The sequence below is a fragment of the Gymnogyps californianus genome, chromosome 20, assembly GCF_018139145.2.
Source record: "Gymnogyps californianus isolate 813 chromosome 20, ASM1813914v2, whole genome shotgun sequence".
NCBI lineage: Eukaryota > Metazoa > Chordata > Aves > Accipitriformes > Cathartidae > Gymnogyps > Gymnogyps californianus.
Window position 1 is genome coordinate 9,386,751 of NC_059490.1, and position 17,084 is coordinate 9,403,834.

The 17,084-nt window shown below is 41.5% G+C and overlaps 1 protein-coding gene across 1 annotated transcript in view; it reads left to right on the forward strand.

Annotated features, from left to right (window-relative positions):
- Nucleotides 1-14,153: 14,153 nt before the first annotated feature.
- MED13 (mediator complex subunit 13) overlaps nucleotides 14,154-17,084 on the forward strand; it is a 55,075-nt gene continuing 52,144 nt past the window's right edge. Inside the window, exons 1-2 of the mRNA XM_050908845.1 lie at nucleotides 14,154-14,277; nucleotides 16,222-16,456. Coding sequence (XP_050764802.1) covers nucleotides 14,212-14,277; nucleotides 16,222-16,456 — 301 coding nt within the window. The 5' untranslated portion in view covers nucleotides 14,154-14,211. The remainder of the gene's footprint in view (nucleotides 14,278-16,221; nucleotides 16,457-17,084) is intronic.

The window sequence follows — 17,084 nt, forward strand, 5'->3', positions numbered from 1 at the left end:
TTGGTAATTTCCTATTGCCAATCTAGTAATAAAATGTAAGATACAAAGTAATAGAGTTAGATTTCCTAATGTAGTTATCCTGAGACTTAAACTGTTCCCCAAAGATAGAACCATTTTTCTTAAACTTTGTTTTTCCAGAGGGTAAAGACATCTACATAAGCTGTATGAATAACATACTGCCTAGAGATTTAATATTGGAAAGTTAGCTCTGTTGCTTGTTTCATTTGGAGAGAGTATATAAGCCTGGGAATTAAAAAGCAGGAGCTTTGGAAATGGCCGTCATCGTCCATTAATTATCTGTATAGTCTTCTCAAGATTTAGTGTTGAGGCCTTTCCTCTGAACCTATGGAGCCAGACTGGAAGCTGTCTGAACCCACGGCCAATTATATTTGGATCACCTAAGCTAATTAATAAACATTTTCTTAAATATTTTTAAATCTTTACAGCCCTCAGTAACACAGCTTTCTTACTGCTATCACTCAACATGGACTGGCTCGGAGAAGCAGGATTTTTTCTTACCGATAAATCTAAGATGTGATGTGTCTTGCCCCTTTCCTCCTCTCCTTGCTTCTGCCCCAGTGTGCCACGGCTCTTTTGGCACATCCAGGATTTCCCTGGGTTTGTCCATTAACGCCACAGCAGCCATCACTCAGTCACGTGTGCAGAGGGTTCCCTTTGCGTTTGTTAGTCTTGTTTCATCTGCAAGCAGAGGGTGCCACACGCTAGTCCTCCTAGTGTTTCTTCCTTTTTCTTTGTAGTTCTCTCAGGCCTAAATTTAACTTTGGCTTAAGCAACCTGGTCTTTGACTTCAGTCATGCACACTTTTTCCTGGACTAAATTTGGTCTTCTGTCGCGGCTGTGTGGGACATTGACACTTTCAAAATAACAGAGAAATGTAGCTTAAATGGACTGAACTCTACGGCAATTTATAAAGCTCTAGTTGTAACTACCCGAGGACAAGTTAATAGATTATGCCATTTGATTCCTCTGACTTCTTGGCACAGCTGTTTGGGATATAAATCCTCACAGCGGTGAACAGTTAGTTTCCAAATCCTTAATGTGCTGTACTAGGTAAAAAGTTTATAGAACGATGTTAAGGAAAGAGAAAAATTTAATGAGACACTAAAATTGATGAGCTTGCTCACCACATGGTGTAGTCTTGCAGGTGAATCCAAAAGCAGGAAAACAGAGACAGAATTGAGTATTTGGGGGGAGCAGGGGAGGGGTCTGTTAGTCTTGGAAAGGCTCTGGTTATCCTACAAGGGAATCTATCCTTTCTTACCATCAGAATAAGGCATTGACAGCTGTCAGTAGGCATAGTATAGAGGGTATATTTGCAGTACTTAATAGTTTAGGAGGTGACAAATTGATTAAAAGGTGAAACTTTAAAAATATAACATCTTCTGAGACTTAAATAGTCTTTGCCTTTGATAACACATAGTTGCTGGACAGTTTCTAGTATTGTTCAGTACCGTCCACAGCAATCTTGGCTTTCTGATCTAGCTCCCAAAAGAAGGAAAATATTGACTTTCAAATATATAAACAATAGGCATCTCAATGCAACCTGAGGTTGTCTCCTATCGACTATATAATCTTTATATTCTAGATTAATAAATACTTCAGCCTTGGAGTTTATTAGTCCAAAATATATTTATTACCTCATAAATTCAAACCCCCTCCAGTTATTATCTAATTAAACTGCAGTACTGTGCATGCTATCTTTGGGGATGTATTAATAATGAAATTATGTTGTGAAACAGTAATTACATACTTTGTGCATTCTTTTCCATACTTTTTTTTCAGAGTCTATGTGATGAGTGGGGCACACAGTGCTCCGTTGTTTTGAGCTCCTCCAAACCGTAAGTACCCAAGGATAAGCAGATTTTTTTTTTTCCCTCTTAGTAAAAGAAGGAGAAAAGTTTGTGCATTTTTGTACTTGGGAAAGGGAAGGACCAATACCACTAGGCTAGGAACAGTTATGAAACATGATTGTGCAAGTAATTTTAGCTCATGTTTTCTCCTCACTCTCTGAGGATATTACTCACAGGAATAAAACCTACTTATGGGATCTTTCTTGTAAGGCAGTTCTTACTGCAGTTGCCAAAAAGTGAAGACGACCACTTTATTTGCAAGAGAATATTAATTTACAGGACTTCACTGGTGACGTAGATTTGAAAAAAGGAAAATAGTCTTAAAGCCTTCCTCAGAAAAGAGATTTACTTACAATTTTTTTCAGTGGTAAGTGTACTTACTGTATTCTAATTTATACATGTATTGGCTTTATCTGTGCTTGTGCTTGATCAAGGTTGTCCTCCCATCTTCTCATAATACACTGGATGATTGTGTATTGACAAGATTTCTTTTGCTCATTTTTTTTCACTTACTACAGAATAAGGTATTCTGAATCCTGGCTAGTGTGCACTTCCCCTACAATGAAAGAGGCAAAACAGTTTGCACATACCTTCCATGTATTTTTTAAAGTAGTTTATCTCTTTAGTTCAAGTACATCTGTTGAGCAATAATATGAGCGTGTGATTCTTGTTGACATAGGCTCCTGCTCTACCTGACAGAAGTGGGGTTTTATTCTCTGTTGTGCTTCCAGATGCTGTAATCCAGAAGTTTGTGTTTTCAGGTTCCCTATGTCGGTGGAATGTCCTGCTCTATGGCTGCCGTGTTGTCTTGTCATTTTTACGGCCTTTTGGTTGTTTCATTGCAATTACTGTGGCTACGCGGGTATCTGCATTTAGAGGAAGGGCACTTTCCATCAGTTTCTTCACTGAATCTTTTAGGTCTTTCCAGCATGAGAAGTGTTTTGCCTTCTCCCTAGTTTTCTGCTCTACAAGTTCTACAAGGTCTGCAGCCTTATTGGAATTACATCGCAAAGTTACGCTTTTGTGAAACGTGCTAATATTCAGACCGTATCCAGTACTTAACAAACATCAATTAATCTTCCAGAAAGTTATTTATTTAAAAAAGACCTTTTTTGGCTAAGTGTGCTAGGCCTTTTGATATATGGACAAATTTACCCAGTTTTATACTGGTCAGATCATAGAATTCTATTTTTTTTTTAATATGATATTAAGTAGTGGTTATTCACTTCATACAATGGGATTTGATTCAACTTCCAGCTAGAACTCCCTCTCCACTCCTACATTGCAGTTGCAACTTAATGCTTTACTTGCATTTTGCAGTCCTTCTGGGGCCAAGTTTTCAAGTCTTCCACATTTGGACTCTTTTCTATTTCACTGTAGAATCCTGCAAGACTCCTGCGAACAGAAAGGCCCATTGTGTTTGAAAGCAGATAGCATTTCTAGTACCTAATGCCTTCTAAACCTTGTTGGTTTTGAGTATCTAAGTAATAAGAGTGACTCAAAGCTTTAGCTTCCTAAGCATACGAAAGCTTAGGACTTCAGAGGAACAATGGACTTCTTATTAAGCCATTGTTATAGTACTTTCCCTTCTGACCTAGTGATGGGTAGTCAGTCCTTTCTGAGACAAATATGAGTGAATTAGCCAACAAAGACAATAACGTAGGTACAGTTATTACTTTCCGGCTTGTTATTGTAAAGCTTTACTTTCACACTCTGCTGTATATATGACTTCCAGGAGGTTGCTAAACAAGTGACGAAAGATATTCTGATTTCTATGTTTTCAGTACATTCCAATAAGATACTATTTGCTTTATCCAGTAATTTTCATATGCAAGCAATCACAGTGATTTAAATCGGACTGTTTGCATGGATGAGTGTTATTCTTTGAAAATAAAGAATGCATGACAAGCTTCTGTATTTTTGTGAATAGATTTTTGTAAACTACAAAATAAAATGTAATTATTGTATGACACACATTTATCTCAAATGACTTTATCAGCCTAATGTCAAGGAATTTACCTTTTGAGATTGAACAGTCTTGTGCTCATTGTCTTAGTAAAAATGGTGTCTGATACCACTTGGCCAGATGGAACAAAACATTCTTTCCATGGTATGAAATAGCCAACATCTGCAAAGAATAATTATATTTATGAGATATTGCTCAAACATTTTTTTTTTCTTTTATTGCTCAGGATTTATTACTGGTTTGTCAAAACCTGCTGATCTCAAAACTTTTGGCAGTCTAATGTTTCTTGTGCCTGTTGATGAAAAAGGCAGTCTGTGTGTCCACAAAACGGCAGAATGGTTCAAGGTTGTGTCTTGCCTGTGCTGTCACACTAAATAGTTTGTCATTGGTGTCTAATTTGCAAACTTTAAAATTAGACACCTTTCTAATGTTTTTTTCCTGATGTGAATAAATTCACTACAGAACACTTGCAGAGAAAGAGATACTTGTTGTCAAGCAATTTTATCAGATGAAACATACAGAAGGGTAATATTATAGTCTGAAAATATTTTAGCTAATTTACAGGCATGAAATCTGAAGATGAATTCTGGGAATTTAGAGAAGGGAAAAAGACAGGTTTTTGGTTTTCTTAATTTTTTTTTTTTTCTTCTTGTCCTCTGTAATTTGCAGTAATTGTTTTGAGTCTGTAAGTTCTCAGTTTATGAAAAACATTATGGCTGAAGGTGTAAGGAAGAAGACATTAAAGCTTTTGCCCACTTATGGCAATTACTCTGAAGACAAACACAACTCAGAAGACAAACGTTATGAGCTACCTGTAAGTTCTGGTTCACAAAACAGATAAGGAGCCAGAGATACTTCTGAACTTGCAAATGGAATTTATTCTCAATGTAATGGTTAAGCTCATTATCTGCTGCTCTTTCTAAATGTAAAGTAAGGAGTGAAATGCCCATATATTCTATATATAACAGCTGACATGTTTTCTGCATTCCTGTGTTTGCCTAAAAAGTCATGGATAATCAACTTAATTTGATGTGCAAAATATAACACATGGATGAATTCTGATACATATCACTTGCCATGTCTGTGCTGTTATGAGAGGCAAAAACTTCCAGAAAACAAACAGCAATGAAAATCTTCCTGATAATTTTCTCATCAGTTTTTCTCCGAGGAAATATCTGTAGGTGGATTCTATAGTGTTTGTTTTTTCCCCCCCACTGAATGGCTGGTTCTGTATGTGTCAGTTATTTTCTCACGGTCTTTCTTGCTGTATTAGAAATCAAACCTACCTTATCACTTCAGATGTTCAGTCCCTATAATCTTAACTAGGAAAAGCTAACCTGAAACATTTACTTTTCAGACTTTTGTATTATTTAAATGTATGTTTAAAATAATTTTTAAAAATCCCTACATGTATTACAAACAACTCCCCATGTTATTACTGGTGTGAAGCAGAACAGGCAGGAACCAGCAGCAGAGACAGATGTGATTGTAACAGAGGTTAGTATTTTATAAGTAATAGCCTGGCTGTAATGAGACTTATGGTCTTAATTAACTCTTAAAATGTTTTTAACACAACTGAAGTAAATAAGTTTAAAATGCAATTTCCTTGTCCTAACCCTATCAGTTTACTTTTTGCCTTGGTTATTTTGGATGACAAAACCCAAAGTTTTTCTTATTTTTAGAGAATTTCTCACAGAACACAGTATCTATAGTTCTAGCAAAAAGGGAAATTTGTAAGGGTAAAAAGGATGAATGATAATCCTGATTGGGTGGAAAAAAAAATCAGTCTGTGAGGTTAGATTTAGTTCTATAATAGTCTATTCCTTTCTTGGAAATCCGTACTTTTTGCCAGAATATCCATCAGCATTATGTAGACTGACAAAATTTGGTCATAGTATTTCATATAGTTGGTGTATCCTTTTGCTAGAAAGAAACAGCTGGATATTTTCTGTCATAATGTGACCAATCCACCTCTGTTGTTGTCATTTTAATTGCTGTGGCTGTTTTTTTAAGTCCTCTACAGAAGGTCTTTGTAGTGACAAGCGAACAGTTTACGCTTCATAAGCAAACATAAAGAATGCTGCTGCTAATTGGAGAGGGAGTAATGCAGTTATGATTCCATCAACATTTAAGTTACATTGTTAAAGGACATGTTTTGGTTGTGTTTATGTTGCCACATAAAATTTTACTCAGGGTGAATTTGGTGGGGAAGATTTTATAACAGAAGAGACTAATTCTAGGATTAGGGGGAAGGGAGGGAGAGAAAGAAGTTAAATTTTTCTAACCCACATGTACAGTATTAAAGATCAGCATTTTACTACTCTTTTTGTTTATTTATTATAACACTTACTTAATTGCTGGCTTGTGGAGTAGCTCATCTATGAAAATTGAAAGACTGTCACAGCCTCAAAAAAGCTCACTTTACTCTGCCCTGAAGAACTGTAGCCACAGTGTTTCATGTTGAAGAGGACTCTTCGATTGTCACTGGTTTCCCAAAGGAAGGAGTTTGTATTTCAGTAATTTAGTCTTTTGGTTTTTTGGTTTTTTTCCCCCTAGATATTCCACATGTTGTATCTGTAGACCTCCCAGCTCCTAAATGTCTGAAGGACCTTGTTTTAAACCTTCCTTTTTTCATAAATTACATTTCCATGGAATACTTGGCTGTGGATTAATAGTTTTACAGTTATGTGCCCAAAGTTGTCTCCTTTTTTTTTTTTTTTTTTTTTCTTTCTACTTACATCTCTTTTTCAGGTGACAAAATGTTTGGAGCCTCATTTTGTATAGTCTTGGGAGGGCCAAAGGTGCTTCCTTTTTCAGTTCACTGGCTAGCTTGTTGGGTTTTAGAAGATAAAATTTTTTAGCATCCAAACAGGGAAGCTATTTACATGCGAAGGATCCTGGAGATGACAGGGCTTCCCCCCCCAAAACACTCTGTGTAATTGCTGAAGACATTCCAAGCCACTCTAACGAAGTGTACTGTCTGCCAGTCATTATGCTGTTCTTGGAAGACCATCTGTTGCGCTTCAAATATGTAAAGGTCTGCTATCATTTATTGCACTAAACAAATCAGTTTCTTTGTCTGACATGCTGTAACTCGTGAATGTGGACTAAAGGTAGTTTCAGTTGCAAAGTGCAGGATATTCTCTTTTGTTGCACTATAAATGAAAGGTACTCATCCATCTCAAATTTCAGAAGACATACTGATTAAACTAATTTCAGTGCTTTTGAATAGTTTCAATTTATTTGGCAACAAATTGTTGCCAAACAACAAACAAACAACAAACAAATTGTTGACAACAACAACAACAAAAATCTGAAATATATTTTCTCTTAACTCGGCCAGAAGCACATTGTAAGATTTTTGCTTCTGGTGAATGAACCTTTCCATTGTAGTGGCATCCAGATTTGATATATACTGACATTTGAATTAAAATTATCTTATTTTAACTAAATTCTTTAATTAGCTTATTTTTATCTGAAACTAGTACTTCAAAGAAACTTTCAGTGGTAAAAAATAGTCAGCAGCTAGAAATGCTAGAACCTTTCTTCTGATAAGCATGCGTCCTTCACAAGGATGTAATACTTGCTTGTCCAGTCTTTATTTATATGAGTTAACTAGGATCCTTTCCGTGAGTAAAAGGTGCAAGATCAGGCATTAAACGATGATTTGTTTTGTTTTTCCTGCTGCAGATTTAAAGAGTATGTGCAGTCATTCATCTCAGATTGGAGAAAATAAGCATTGTATTTTCACAGCAGAAAAGTTCTGTTCAGAGATTTCCAACCAGAGAAATACATAACAATTTCTGTCTGATTAGGGAGTGGTCCTATCTTTTTCTCTTTCCCTTCTCCTTACTGCATAGCAGCTAATGTTCTGGTCAGAAGTAATAATATGTTAGATCTTGAATGTCAGTAGCCCCAGAGATTCTGACAAGACTATTCATGTGCATTCATACGTCTTAACCAAAGCTGACACTAAAGAGAGCAAGAATTCTCATATTCCTCTTTTTATTGCCGTGCATTAAACTCGAATCTTCTCTTACAGACCTCTGCTAAAAATGACATATTCACCATTTGAAAAAAGCATTCTTGTAAAATCTGAACAAAGCAGCTGAACATCAATAAGGCACAGAGCAGAGTCTCCTGTGGAAACTCTCAGTGCAAATCTGAATTACGTTTTACACCACAATTATGGACACCTTACAAATGCTGTAAGATAAATACTAATGGGAAATAAACAGTCCCCCTAATCTTATCTCCTATGAGGGCTTTGCTATTGTCGTTTTTAATTAAAAAGTAAGTGGTCTTCTAATTTCTTGAAACTATATGGCATGTCCTTATAGGGATACTTGGATTCCAGTAACTTGAGCTAGTTGTTTTCCGAGAAACACACACTGTAAATCTTCTGCTATACCTTTTATTCTGGACATATTTGTATACATACTTGTAGTATGGTGTACAGTACATGTTTGGGTAACTTTGCAGTGATCTGATCATATTGTTAAAGCCGGATAGACATTTCTTTACAGCAATGATATTTTTAATCTTCTTTTTAAAATGGTTTGGTAGTAGTGACTAATGCAGACTAGGTGGCTCTGGGCATCTAGCCATTTTTAGGTAGTTTAATTTGTTAAAAATGATCTTTCTTCCCACCCAAATCCCCTTGAAACCATTTGGAGAAGAGAACTGTTGAACAGTTGCCAATAGTAAGTCCTGCTGAGACCTCTGTATCCTCCTGATAGAACTGTCGGTGCCAACTGGAGACTGACTGGCATGAGTTTGAACTCTATACTACTTGATATATTTGCTTCACATGGACCAATTACAATAATTACCACCTCTGTAGCTGAAGTTTAAGCATTCAGTCTGCACTTCATACCTCAGGTTGCTGGCAATATGTTTAATCCTATAATCTCAATTTTCTTTGAACTAATTAAGTAGAAAATAAATACTTTGAAAAATTGGTAGAGAGTCTGAATGGAAATCGAAGGCTAAATAATGTCATTGTTTTTCATGTTGCTATTGTTCTTACGCTGCATTTCTTTCCTTTTAGTCTTTACTTCTAAAAGGTAGCATCTTCTTTTAAGTTTGTCTACAGAGATTCACTAGGAGATGCTGTAGTCCATTGACTTTTTATATTCAACAGTGGAGTATCTCTTAATGTGAATGAAAAAGCAATATGAAGTCCTACTTTTTTTTTTTATGTTTTTCAAAATACAATTATTTCTTTCAAAATAAATACTTTTGACTAAAGGGGGAAATCATCCATCCCTTACTACTTTTGGTTAGATGTTTCAATGTGACTATATGAGTGTAAGGATATAATACCAGGACGAGTGACTAGCGTTAACTGCCCAGTTCCTAACAATTCCATTGGTTTAAATCTGATGCAACGGGGATCATCTCGCCCCCGCCCCCGCTACTGTTGTCTTTCCAAAGGACTAGTTAATTTTTAAATTGGATCAGTAGCATTTTTTTTAACTGATGAAGTTTATATTACACAAAGATGAACCTAAGATCGAGCAGAAACTCTCTTGACTAGCTTTCCTAATACGAATGCACTGCACAGTGTATATACTAAAATTTATATTAAAATTTCTTCATGCAGTTTCCCTCTAGGGAGAGGAAGAGGGAAGGAAAAGGCTACATGTGACAGATGCTAATTATGCAGCTTAATGCACTTCTGGAAGTTGCAGAGATGAGAACTATACGAGAACCTATCTGAAAAATAGGAAGCATATTTTCAATAGCATTTTTTCCACAACGTTTGTTGGGTTTTTTTATCTGCCTCCTCCCCATTTTTAAGGAGGCTTTATTTCCCAAATAGCACGTACAGTATGCAAAGGGCAAGCGATGTCTCGGGTCCAAAATTTGCCAAACATGGATATGACTGTTATCCTGTGTGTCTTACTGTTATTTAGTGCTGTACATGTAACTGGGAAAGCTGGTGGCTTGTAGGTTCTGTAATTCAGATACGAAGCAGGAAGGGAACGACTCTTAAAAAAATCTCTAGTTGATGTGTTAGTTTTCTTTCCTCTTTTGTCAATATTTTCTTAATTCTTCATCCTGTATTTATGTTTACTGGAAAAATTATGTTCTGCACTTGACTGTGCCGGGGTCCTATATAAGTATTTACTGTGACTAATATGCAAGTACTAATGAACCAGATCTCAAAATGTGTTTTACAAATAAGTAAACTGAGACACAGAAGCTTGGTTCCTCAAAACTGTGAAGTGAATCAATGCCAAAACCAGTGTTAGGCACTAGATTAATCCTCTCTTCCAGACGTTGAGCTGTGCTGTTTCAGGCAAAAGAAATGGATTCTCAGCTAGTGAAAATCTGGTGTCATCCTGAAATCAGTGGGGAAATGGAAGAGTACATGTGCTGTGCATCAAGCCCACGCTGAGTCATCGTACGGGATTTCCATTCCCTCTACCAAATCCCAGTTTTACCAAAGGATACTTTTTCCTCTTAGAGGGAAAACCAGACCAGTTCTTGCGTACTAATGCTGAATGCTGCTTTCTTTTATTTCCTTCAAAGCATTGGATTTCTCCTTCGGGAGGTGTGACTTAATAACATCTCTCTGCGCAGTGAGATAATCGCTCTAATGACCAAAGCGTCGCGCTGAAACTTCGGAGGGCCTTCCCGTGCCCCTCGGCACCCACGGCAGCGTGGAGGAGCGGGTTCTGAGTGCCGCCGCAGAGCGAATCCTCCTCGCACCGCGGTCCTCGTCTGCAGTCACCACGGAGAAAACCATCTGTTCCACTTGGAAAGGGGTTTGGTTCCACACGCCCTCCCCCCGCATCCCGGCTCCGTCCCCAGCTGCCGTGTTTTGATGAGCAGTGAGGGAATGAATCTCCTGCGTTAAAAATACTCTGGTTCTATTTAGATAAAAAGAAGAATCTTGCTTGCCTACACTGACATACAAAAATAGTCTTAGTGTGAGTAAATCTTCAAAGTTTCTCTTGGTGAAAATATCTAGCCTCACTTTTTTTTTAACTTACCATACAAATTTATTTATAGTGTCCTTCTTTCCTCCGACTCTATCAAGACATTTGCAGAAGGTTGCCGCTCGTCTTGTTCGTGAGTCCTGAAATAATTTGTAGGGCCTTTGAAACATCATCATGTTGCATAGTTGTGATGCAATGTGCTGCTGTTGCATGAACGTATCATATTTTAATGTGAATGTCATGTTAGCTGAGACATTCAGGTTTTACTTTAGGCACTTTACATTGGTTTGTATTTTCACTTTAACTTTGCAGTCAAAAAATTCTGTATATAGTAACTTTAAATTTTACATTCTACGTGCAAACCATTGCATAGAAAATTAATATGTAATATGAGAGGATTAACAAGATGCATATACTTTCCAAATATCTCTTAAAAATAGCTTTCCCTGTCACTGTAGCCTCTTAATTCTGAATAATCTCCAAGTCCTCCTGCAAATCTGTGCATATAGTAACAGAGAAACCACCTACTTCATCCTCACAAACTGCACAATATGTATCTGCATCAAAAAAATTGAATTTTGGAGTACGGTTCTGCTCCAGCAGATACGATGTCTGCGGGACTAGCGAAAGCACTAATGCTTGCATTAAATATTAATGCAAGCTGTCCGAATACTTGCATATCTTTTTAAAAAAGGCTGCGAGATCCTTAGTATGGAATTTGCTCAGTGGTGTAAAGCACCAGCACAGTATTGAGCACAGAGATCTCGGGGAAAACCCCTGCCAAGAGGTGAAATCCGCAGGGCGAGTGTTTTCTTTGCTGGTGGGACAGTCTGTGCCCGGACTTTGGCCCCAGGCTGACCAGCAGCGGTGGATGCGTGAGAAACGCCTCCTGCACAGCCCCGAGATGCTGCCCACGCGTGGGTGGGAGCCACGACGGCCCCGGGCGCGGGCAGCTCGGCGCGGGGGCGGTGGGCAGCGGGCGGCGGGGCCCAGCAGCCGCGGGGCCGTTGGGGAGGCGGGACTCGAACCGGCGGCCGCGCTGCCGCTGCGCCCAAACCTGCGGCTCAGCCGGCTGCGCCACGGCTCGGCGCGGCCGCTAGATGGCGGCCTCCTCAACGAGGAAGGCGGGCGGCTCTCCAGCGCCGAGGACGCGCCTGGCGGCCGCGCCGCGCCGCTGCACCCTCCTTCCCCCAGCAGCGACGGCGGCCATCGCTGTGCAGGCCCACGTGACGGCGCGCCGGCCAATGAGAGCGCGGCAGGGGGGCCCCGACTCTCGTCCCTGTGGCCGCCATTAAAGAAAAAGGGGCTCGGAATTAAACGGGAGAAGAATCCTCCCTCCCCCTCCCCGCTCCGGCCGCGACGCGACATGGGGGAGACTCGCTGAGGGGGAGCTGGCTGACCAGGATGCCGCGGCCGGGCAGCCGCCGACAGAGGCACCGCTGAGGGGAAGCGAGGAGGAGACCCGCCGGCGGGGGCTTCGGGGCACCGACTCCGCCACCAGCAGCAGCAGCAGCGGCCGCCGCGTCCCTCTGTCTCGGCGCACGGCGGCGGCGGGGCCGGGAATTGTGGGGCTCCGACCCCTTCCCCCGCGGCCCTTCCGGCTGAGGAGAGCCCGGGGCTCGGCCGCCGCCTCCCCGCCCTCCCGAGGAGACCTCGGGGAGGGGGCCCTCCGCCTACTGCCCCCGCGGGGACGCCGCAGCGGGGCGGCGCGGAGCCTTCCCGCGGCAGCCGGCGGCTCGCCGGCCCTCCCGGAGCCCCCTCACCTGAGGAGCGCGGGGGCCCCCGCCCCGCCGGGGGGTCTCGGGGCTTGCTCCCCTCCCCCGCAGAAGAGATCGCTCCGTTTGAAGACTATCATTTTATATTTTTCTCCGCCCCCCCCCCCTTTTTTTTCCCTGTTTTTTTTTTTTCCCTTTATTTTTTTAAGGGACCAGCCCAGCTGCGAGGCTGGTCCTTCCCCGCCTCACCTCCCCCCCCCCCCCCCGCTCGAAGGGGTCTTGCGGGGTTTGGCGCGGTGGAGGGGCCCTCCCTGCCCCGGATCCCCCCCTTCCTCTGGCTCTCGGCGGTAACTTGGCGGGGTCCGGGCTCCCCTGAAGAGACCCGCCCAGCTGTGTGGACTTTGTGGGGCTCCCTCGGCCCCGGAGGACAGCTGGGGGGGGCGAGCCTCCCTGAAGACACTCTGCGATTTACCCCTTCCTCCTCCCCCGAAAAGACTGGGGATCGGCCTCTGGGAGACTCCTCCATCCTTCCCCGAAGAGACTTCGAGGGTCACCCGCAATTTCCTCCTTCCACCCCTCTCCCCCTCCCTCCCTTCCCCACGGAACGATTTTTACCCAACGGAGGATATTTTGGTTTCGCCCTCTCTGCGAAGAGTATTTCGTTTTGGGGAGGGGGGGTTTCCACAGGGGAATTTAATCCCCCGCTGGGCTGCTAAGGAGACTTTTGCGGCCTTTCTCTCTCAAGGAATACCTTCCCCCCTCCCCTGCCCCCGCAGATGTGTTTTTGGGGTACACCCCAGGAAATTTTTCTTGTCCTGCCTTTACGAATTCTTCAGACTCGCCTTGCTTCTGGCTCCTAAAGTTTGTTTTTATGATTTTAAATTTTAATTTATTTGGAATATTTTTGGAGCAGGGGAGAAGAATCTGACCCCCCCCCCCACCCTGTTGCCCTCGGACTCCGAAGAGACGAGCCTGGATTTTTCTCTCTCCCACAGCCAATCCTTCCCAGTCATTCCACAATTTGCCCCTTTCTCATCTGATGACTAAAGAAACAGGAGGAAGAGGAGGGAGGTTTCTGGATTAATTGCCCCCACTGGATTATTTATTTTTTCCTACTTCTCTTGCCTGGCATCTGAGAAGAGAGGAAGGAGGGATGTCAACTGATTTTTACCCCTAGCCCCCCTGGATTAATTACCCCATTTTTATTCTCTTGTTGGATCAATTACCCCTTCACCTTACCTCCTCTCCTTCTCCTCCTTATGCGAATGAGAAGACAAGAGGAACAGGGAGGATTTTGATCTTAATCTCCCGTCGTCGTTGGATTACTTACCACCTCCCTCTTTCTGTTCTCCCCTTCCACGGTGGCTTTACCCCCCCGCCGTTTGATATCCAGAAGAAGAGAAAACGTTCCGAGTTTCTCTTAATTTTTTTTTTTATTTTATTTTTTTAAACGTATTTTTTTTACCCGCCTCTCCGATACCACTCTCCTCCTGGGTTATTTATCCTGCCACTATTTCGCGTGCGTGTGTGTCTGTATGTAAATCCCTTATTTAATTGTATTATTATTTGTGCGTGTGCATAGTCCCCCCTCCCCCCTTTCCCTCTCGGTGTCTGTCTCTCTCCCTCTCTCTCCCTCTCTCTCTCTCTGTGTCTGTCTCTTTCTTTCTTGTCGGAGGCTGTGGGATAATGGCGTGTGGGTTGTGGCTGTGAGGATGAGTTCCTGCTTCGTGCCGAACGGGGCCAGCCTGGAGGATTGCCATTCCAACCTCTTCTGCCTGGTAAGTGTCGGCCACCGGCACACACACGCACGATAGACATAGAGTGAAAGAGAGAGGAGGTTTGGGGGAGGGGAGGAAGGGGTAGTGGAAGCAAAGCAGCCATTTTTAGCATAGCTTCTGTTGGATGAGTCCTCAGAGTAGGCCCTGCCTGGAGCCAGCCAACTCTCCCATGCCCCTCTGGTTCCCCCTCCATCGCTGTCTGTCTAGCCTTGCCCCTCCCTCCGCTTTCTTCCTGGATAGTATCCTCCCTGCAACTCGCCTTTTCCTTCGCTTTCCTTGCCTGCAACTTTTCCTCCTTTCTCCGTATCTTCCTATCTGTGCTTCTGAACGTGGTATTTCTCGCAGGAGGTAAGGAGATCTGCTGCTCCTTCTTTCAGCCCCACATCTCGGGGAACCTTCTCTTTTCTCTCCCCACTCGTGACATCCCGGACTAAATCTGAGCCGAAACCTCGCTTCTTCCTTGCTTTTAAAGTGATCTCCTTTGCTGCTTGTTTTCGTTCTGGAGGTCTGCTTTTGATGATGCACTCTCTGTGAAGCGGTGGTATCTTATGTTTTGTTGTGCACCATTTTGTAGTCTTTTTTAACCCAAGTATGAAATCGTTCAAATTGTTGATTTTGGTAGTACCCAAAGTAAATGTGATTTAACTGGACTGTGATGCAATTTTGGTGGCTGTGCTGAGCAGTTTCATCTGCTTTTTAATGCGAATTAGCTAATCTTAGCTGACTGCCTGATATTTATTATTGTAGAGATTGTTATAAGTAAAAACCTGTGCTGAGCTGTGGTACTAATATTTTTGGATGGAAGGGAATCTGGACAGCCTGAACGTGTCTGCAGCCTGCATCAGGCCTGCAGCTCCATATTAGTAGTGCATTTTTAAATCTTAAAGTCTTTCTAAAGTATCAACTGTTGCAGACTCCCTACCTTTCGTCTGAATTCCTTCTCCTCCTGAAGGTAGGAAGGCTGCCATGTTAGGTTTAAATGTTGCAGTAATCTTTTGTGTGTTGTCATATTGGGAAGAAAAAAAAATAGTGACTTCTTAGGAAATGCCAGCCTACCTCATTCTCCCTTCTCAAAGAGACCCCAGGGGCAATCCCTCCCTTACACGCCTTAAGGTGACTGTGCTCAAGCAAAAAAACTTAGTACTAAAACTTGGTAAGGTATTGCATTGTAGATAATCCAGGAATTGTCTATTTCCCATTACATATAGTAGTAACTCTTTTACTTACAGAGTCAAATGAATTTTTGCCTAGAAGGGGATTTAGTGGATCATAATCGGCGTGGACACAAGTCTCATATATAATTTAATGACAAAACCAGGATTTAAATTCTTAAAATGTGGTGTGAGAAATGAAAAGTGTGGTAGCTCTTGATAAAATAAGTGTACTTGAGAGGCTTCCTGTGTGAGATACAGAGAATTTTTCACAATGGAAACTTGTGAAATTTTCCAAAGTAGTAGATGACTGGAAGAATGTATGCTTGAGTTAGGTTTACTGTATTACCTATTTCCTTAGAGTAATCTTGGTTTGAAAAGGTAGTGTATGCATAAGTAAGCCAAAAGAAAGATGTTCTTTGCCAAGGCAAGTGTTTAGTAGATTGGACAGTTGCAGTCTGCAAATAATTACATTACTCACTTGTCTTTCACTTTTTTATTTTAAATCAAATCTGACTTTTCTCTCTGTAATCTTAAACCTGCAGTGCAAATGAACAGCTCTTGCTTTACTCTAGTTATTAAAGGAGATTTTAAAACAGGGTGGCTGATTATTTCCAGTTTATCTTCTAAGGTACACAAAACTTACAAGTATGGCCTCTGTTAAATTTTGTTGGATTAATCCTTCCTTCCTTCCAGCCGCTTCTTCCTGTGCCATCATCTTGTTATAGCAGGATGTTTCTGTTGGGGATGTACCTACCCCAGTGTCTGACAGTTGTTCTTTTCCTTCCCTTAGGCTGATCTAACTGGGATTAAATGGAAGCGATATGTATGGCAGGGTCCAACATCTGCCCCAATTCTCTTTCCGGTCACGGAAGAGGACCCTATTTTGAGCAGTTTCAGTCGCTGTCTGAAGGCGGACGTACTCAGTGTTTGGCGCCGAGACCAGAGACCTGGACGCAGGGAGCTATGGATATTTTGGTGGGGTGATGACCCCAACTTTGCTGACCTTATTCATCATGATCTCTCAGGTAGGAAGAAATTAATACCTTCTTTTGGTCAGTGAAAGGATGCTGTTAACTCAGGGCTGTCTTCTGCCAGCCCTTAGAAAATCTGTACTAGATGGACTGTTGTCTATAGATAAGATAAACTTATTGCTACAATCTACATCAAATTATTATGGCAGCGCAGTGATCAAACAGCTACTGTCTGTGTTTAGGTTGTCTTGGACTGCCAGATTTTCAAGAAAAAAGTTTTTGCTCCCTACTTGTTTCTTTTGAAAAAAACCAAGCCTACGAATTTTGGCAGCTTCTTGACAAGAAAGCTGTGCCTAAAGCTGTGCCTGTGATTCAGAAGTGATGTCTTAAACATGTTTTGATAAGGTCCCTTTTGTTGGGCAATTAGAACTTTCAAATTCAAATAGTAAACCTCATTTTATTATGTAATAAGAATTGTAGAGATCTGGGCAGCTTTTGAACTGTATGGAGTTGTTCTGATTGGAAGTCAAATCATCGGTGAGAATCCCTCAAAAGAAGGCATCTGAAACTAGCTGGCTGTTTTCATGCAAGAATCTCTAAACCTTGTATTTTTATGATTTCTCTCTCCCCCTTTCCCAGTGCGCTGAACCTGTACCTGCTTTGAAAGTTAGACTTTTGAAAG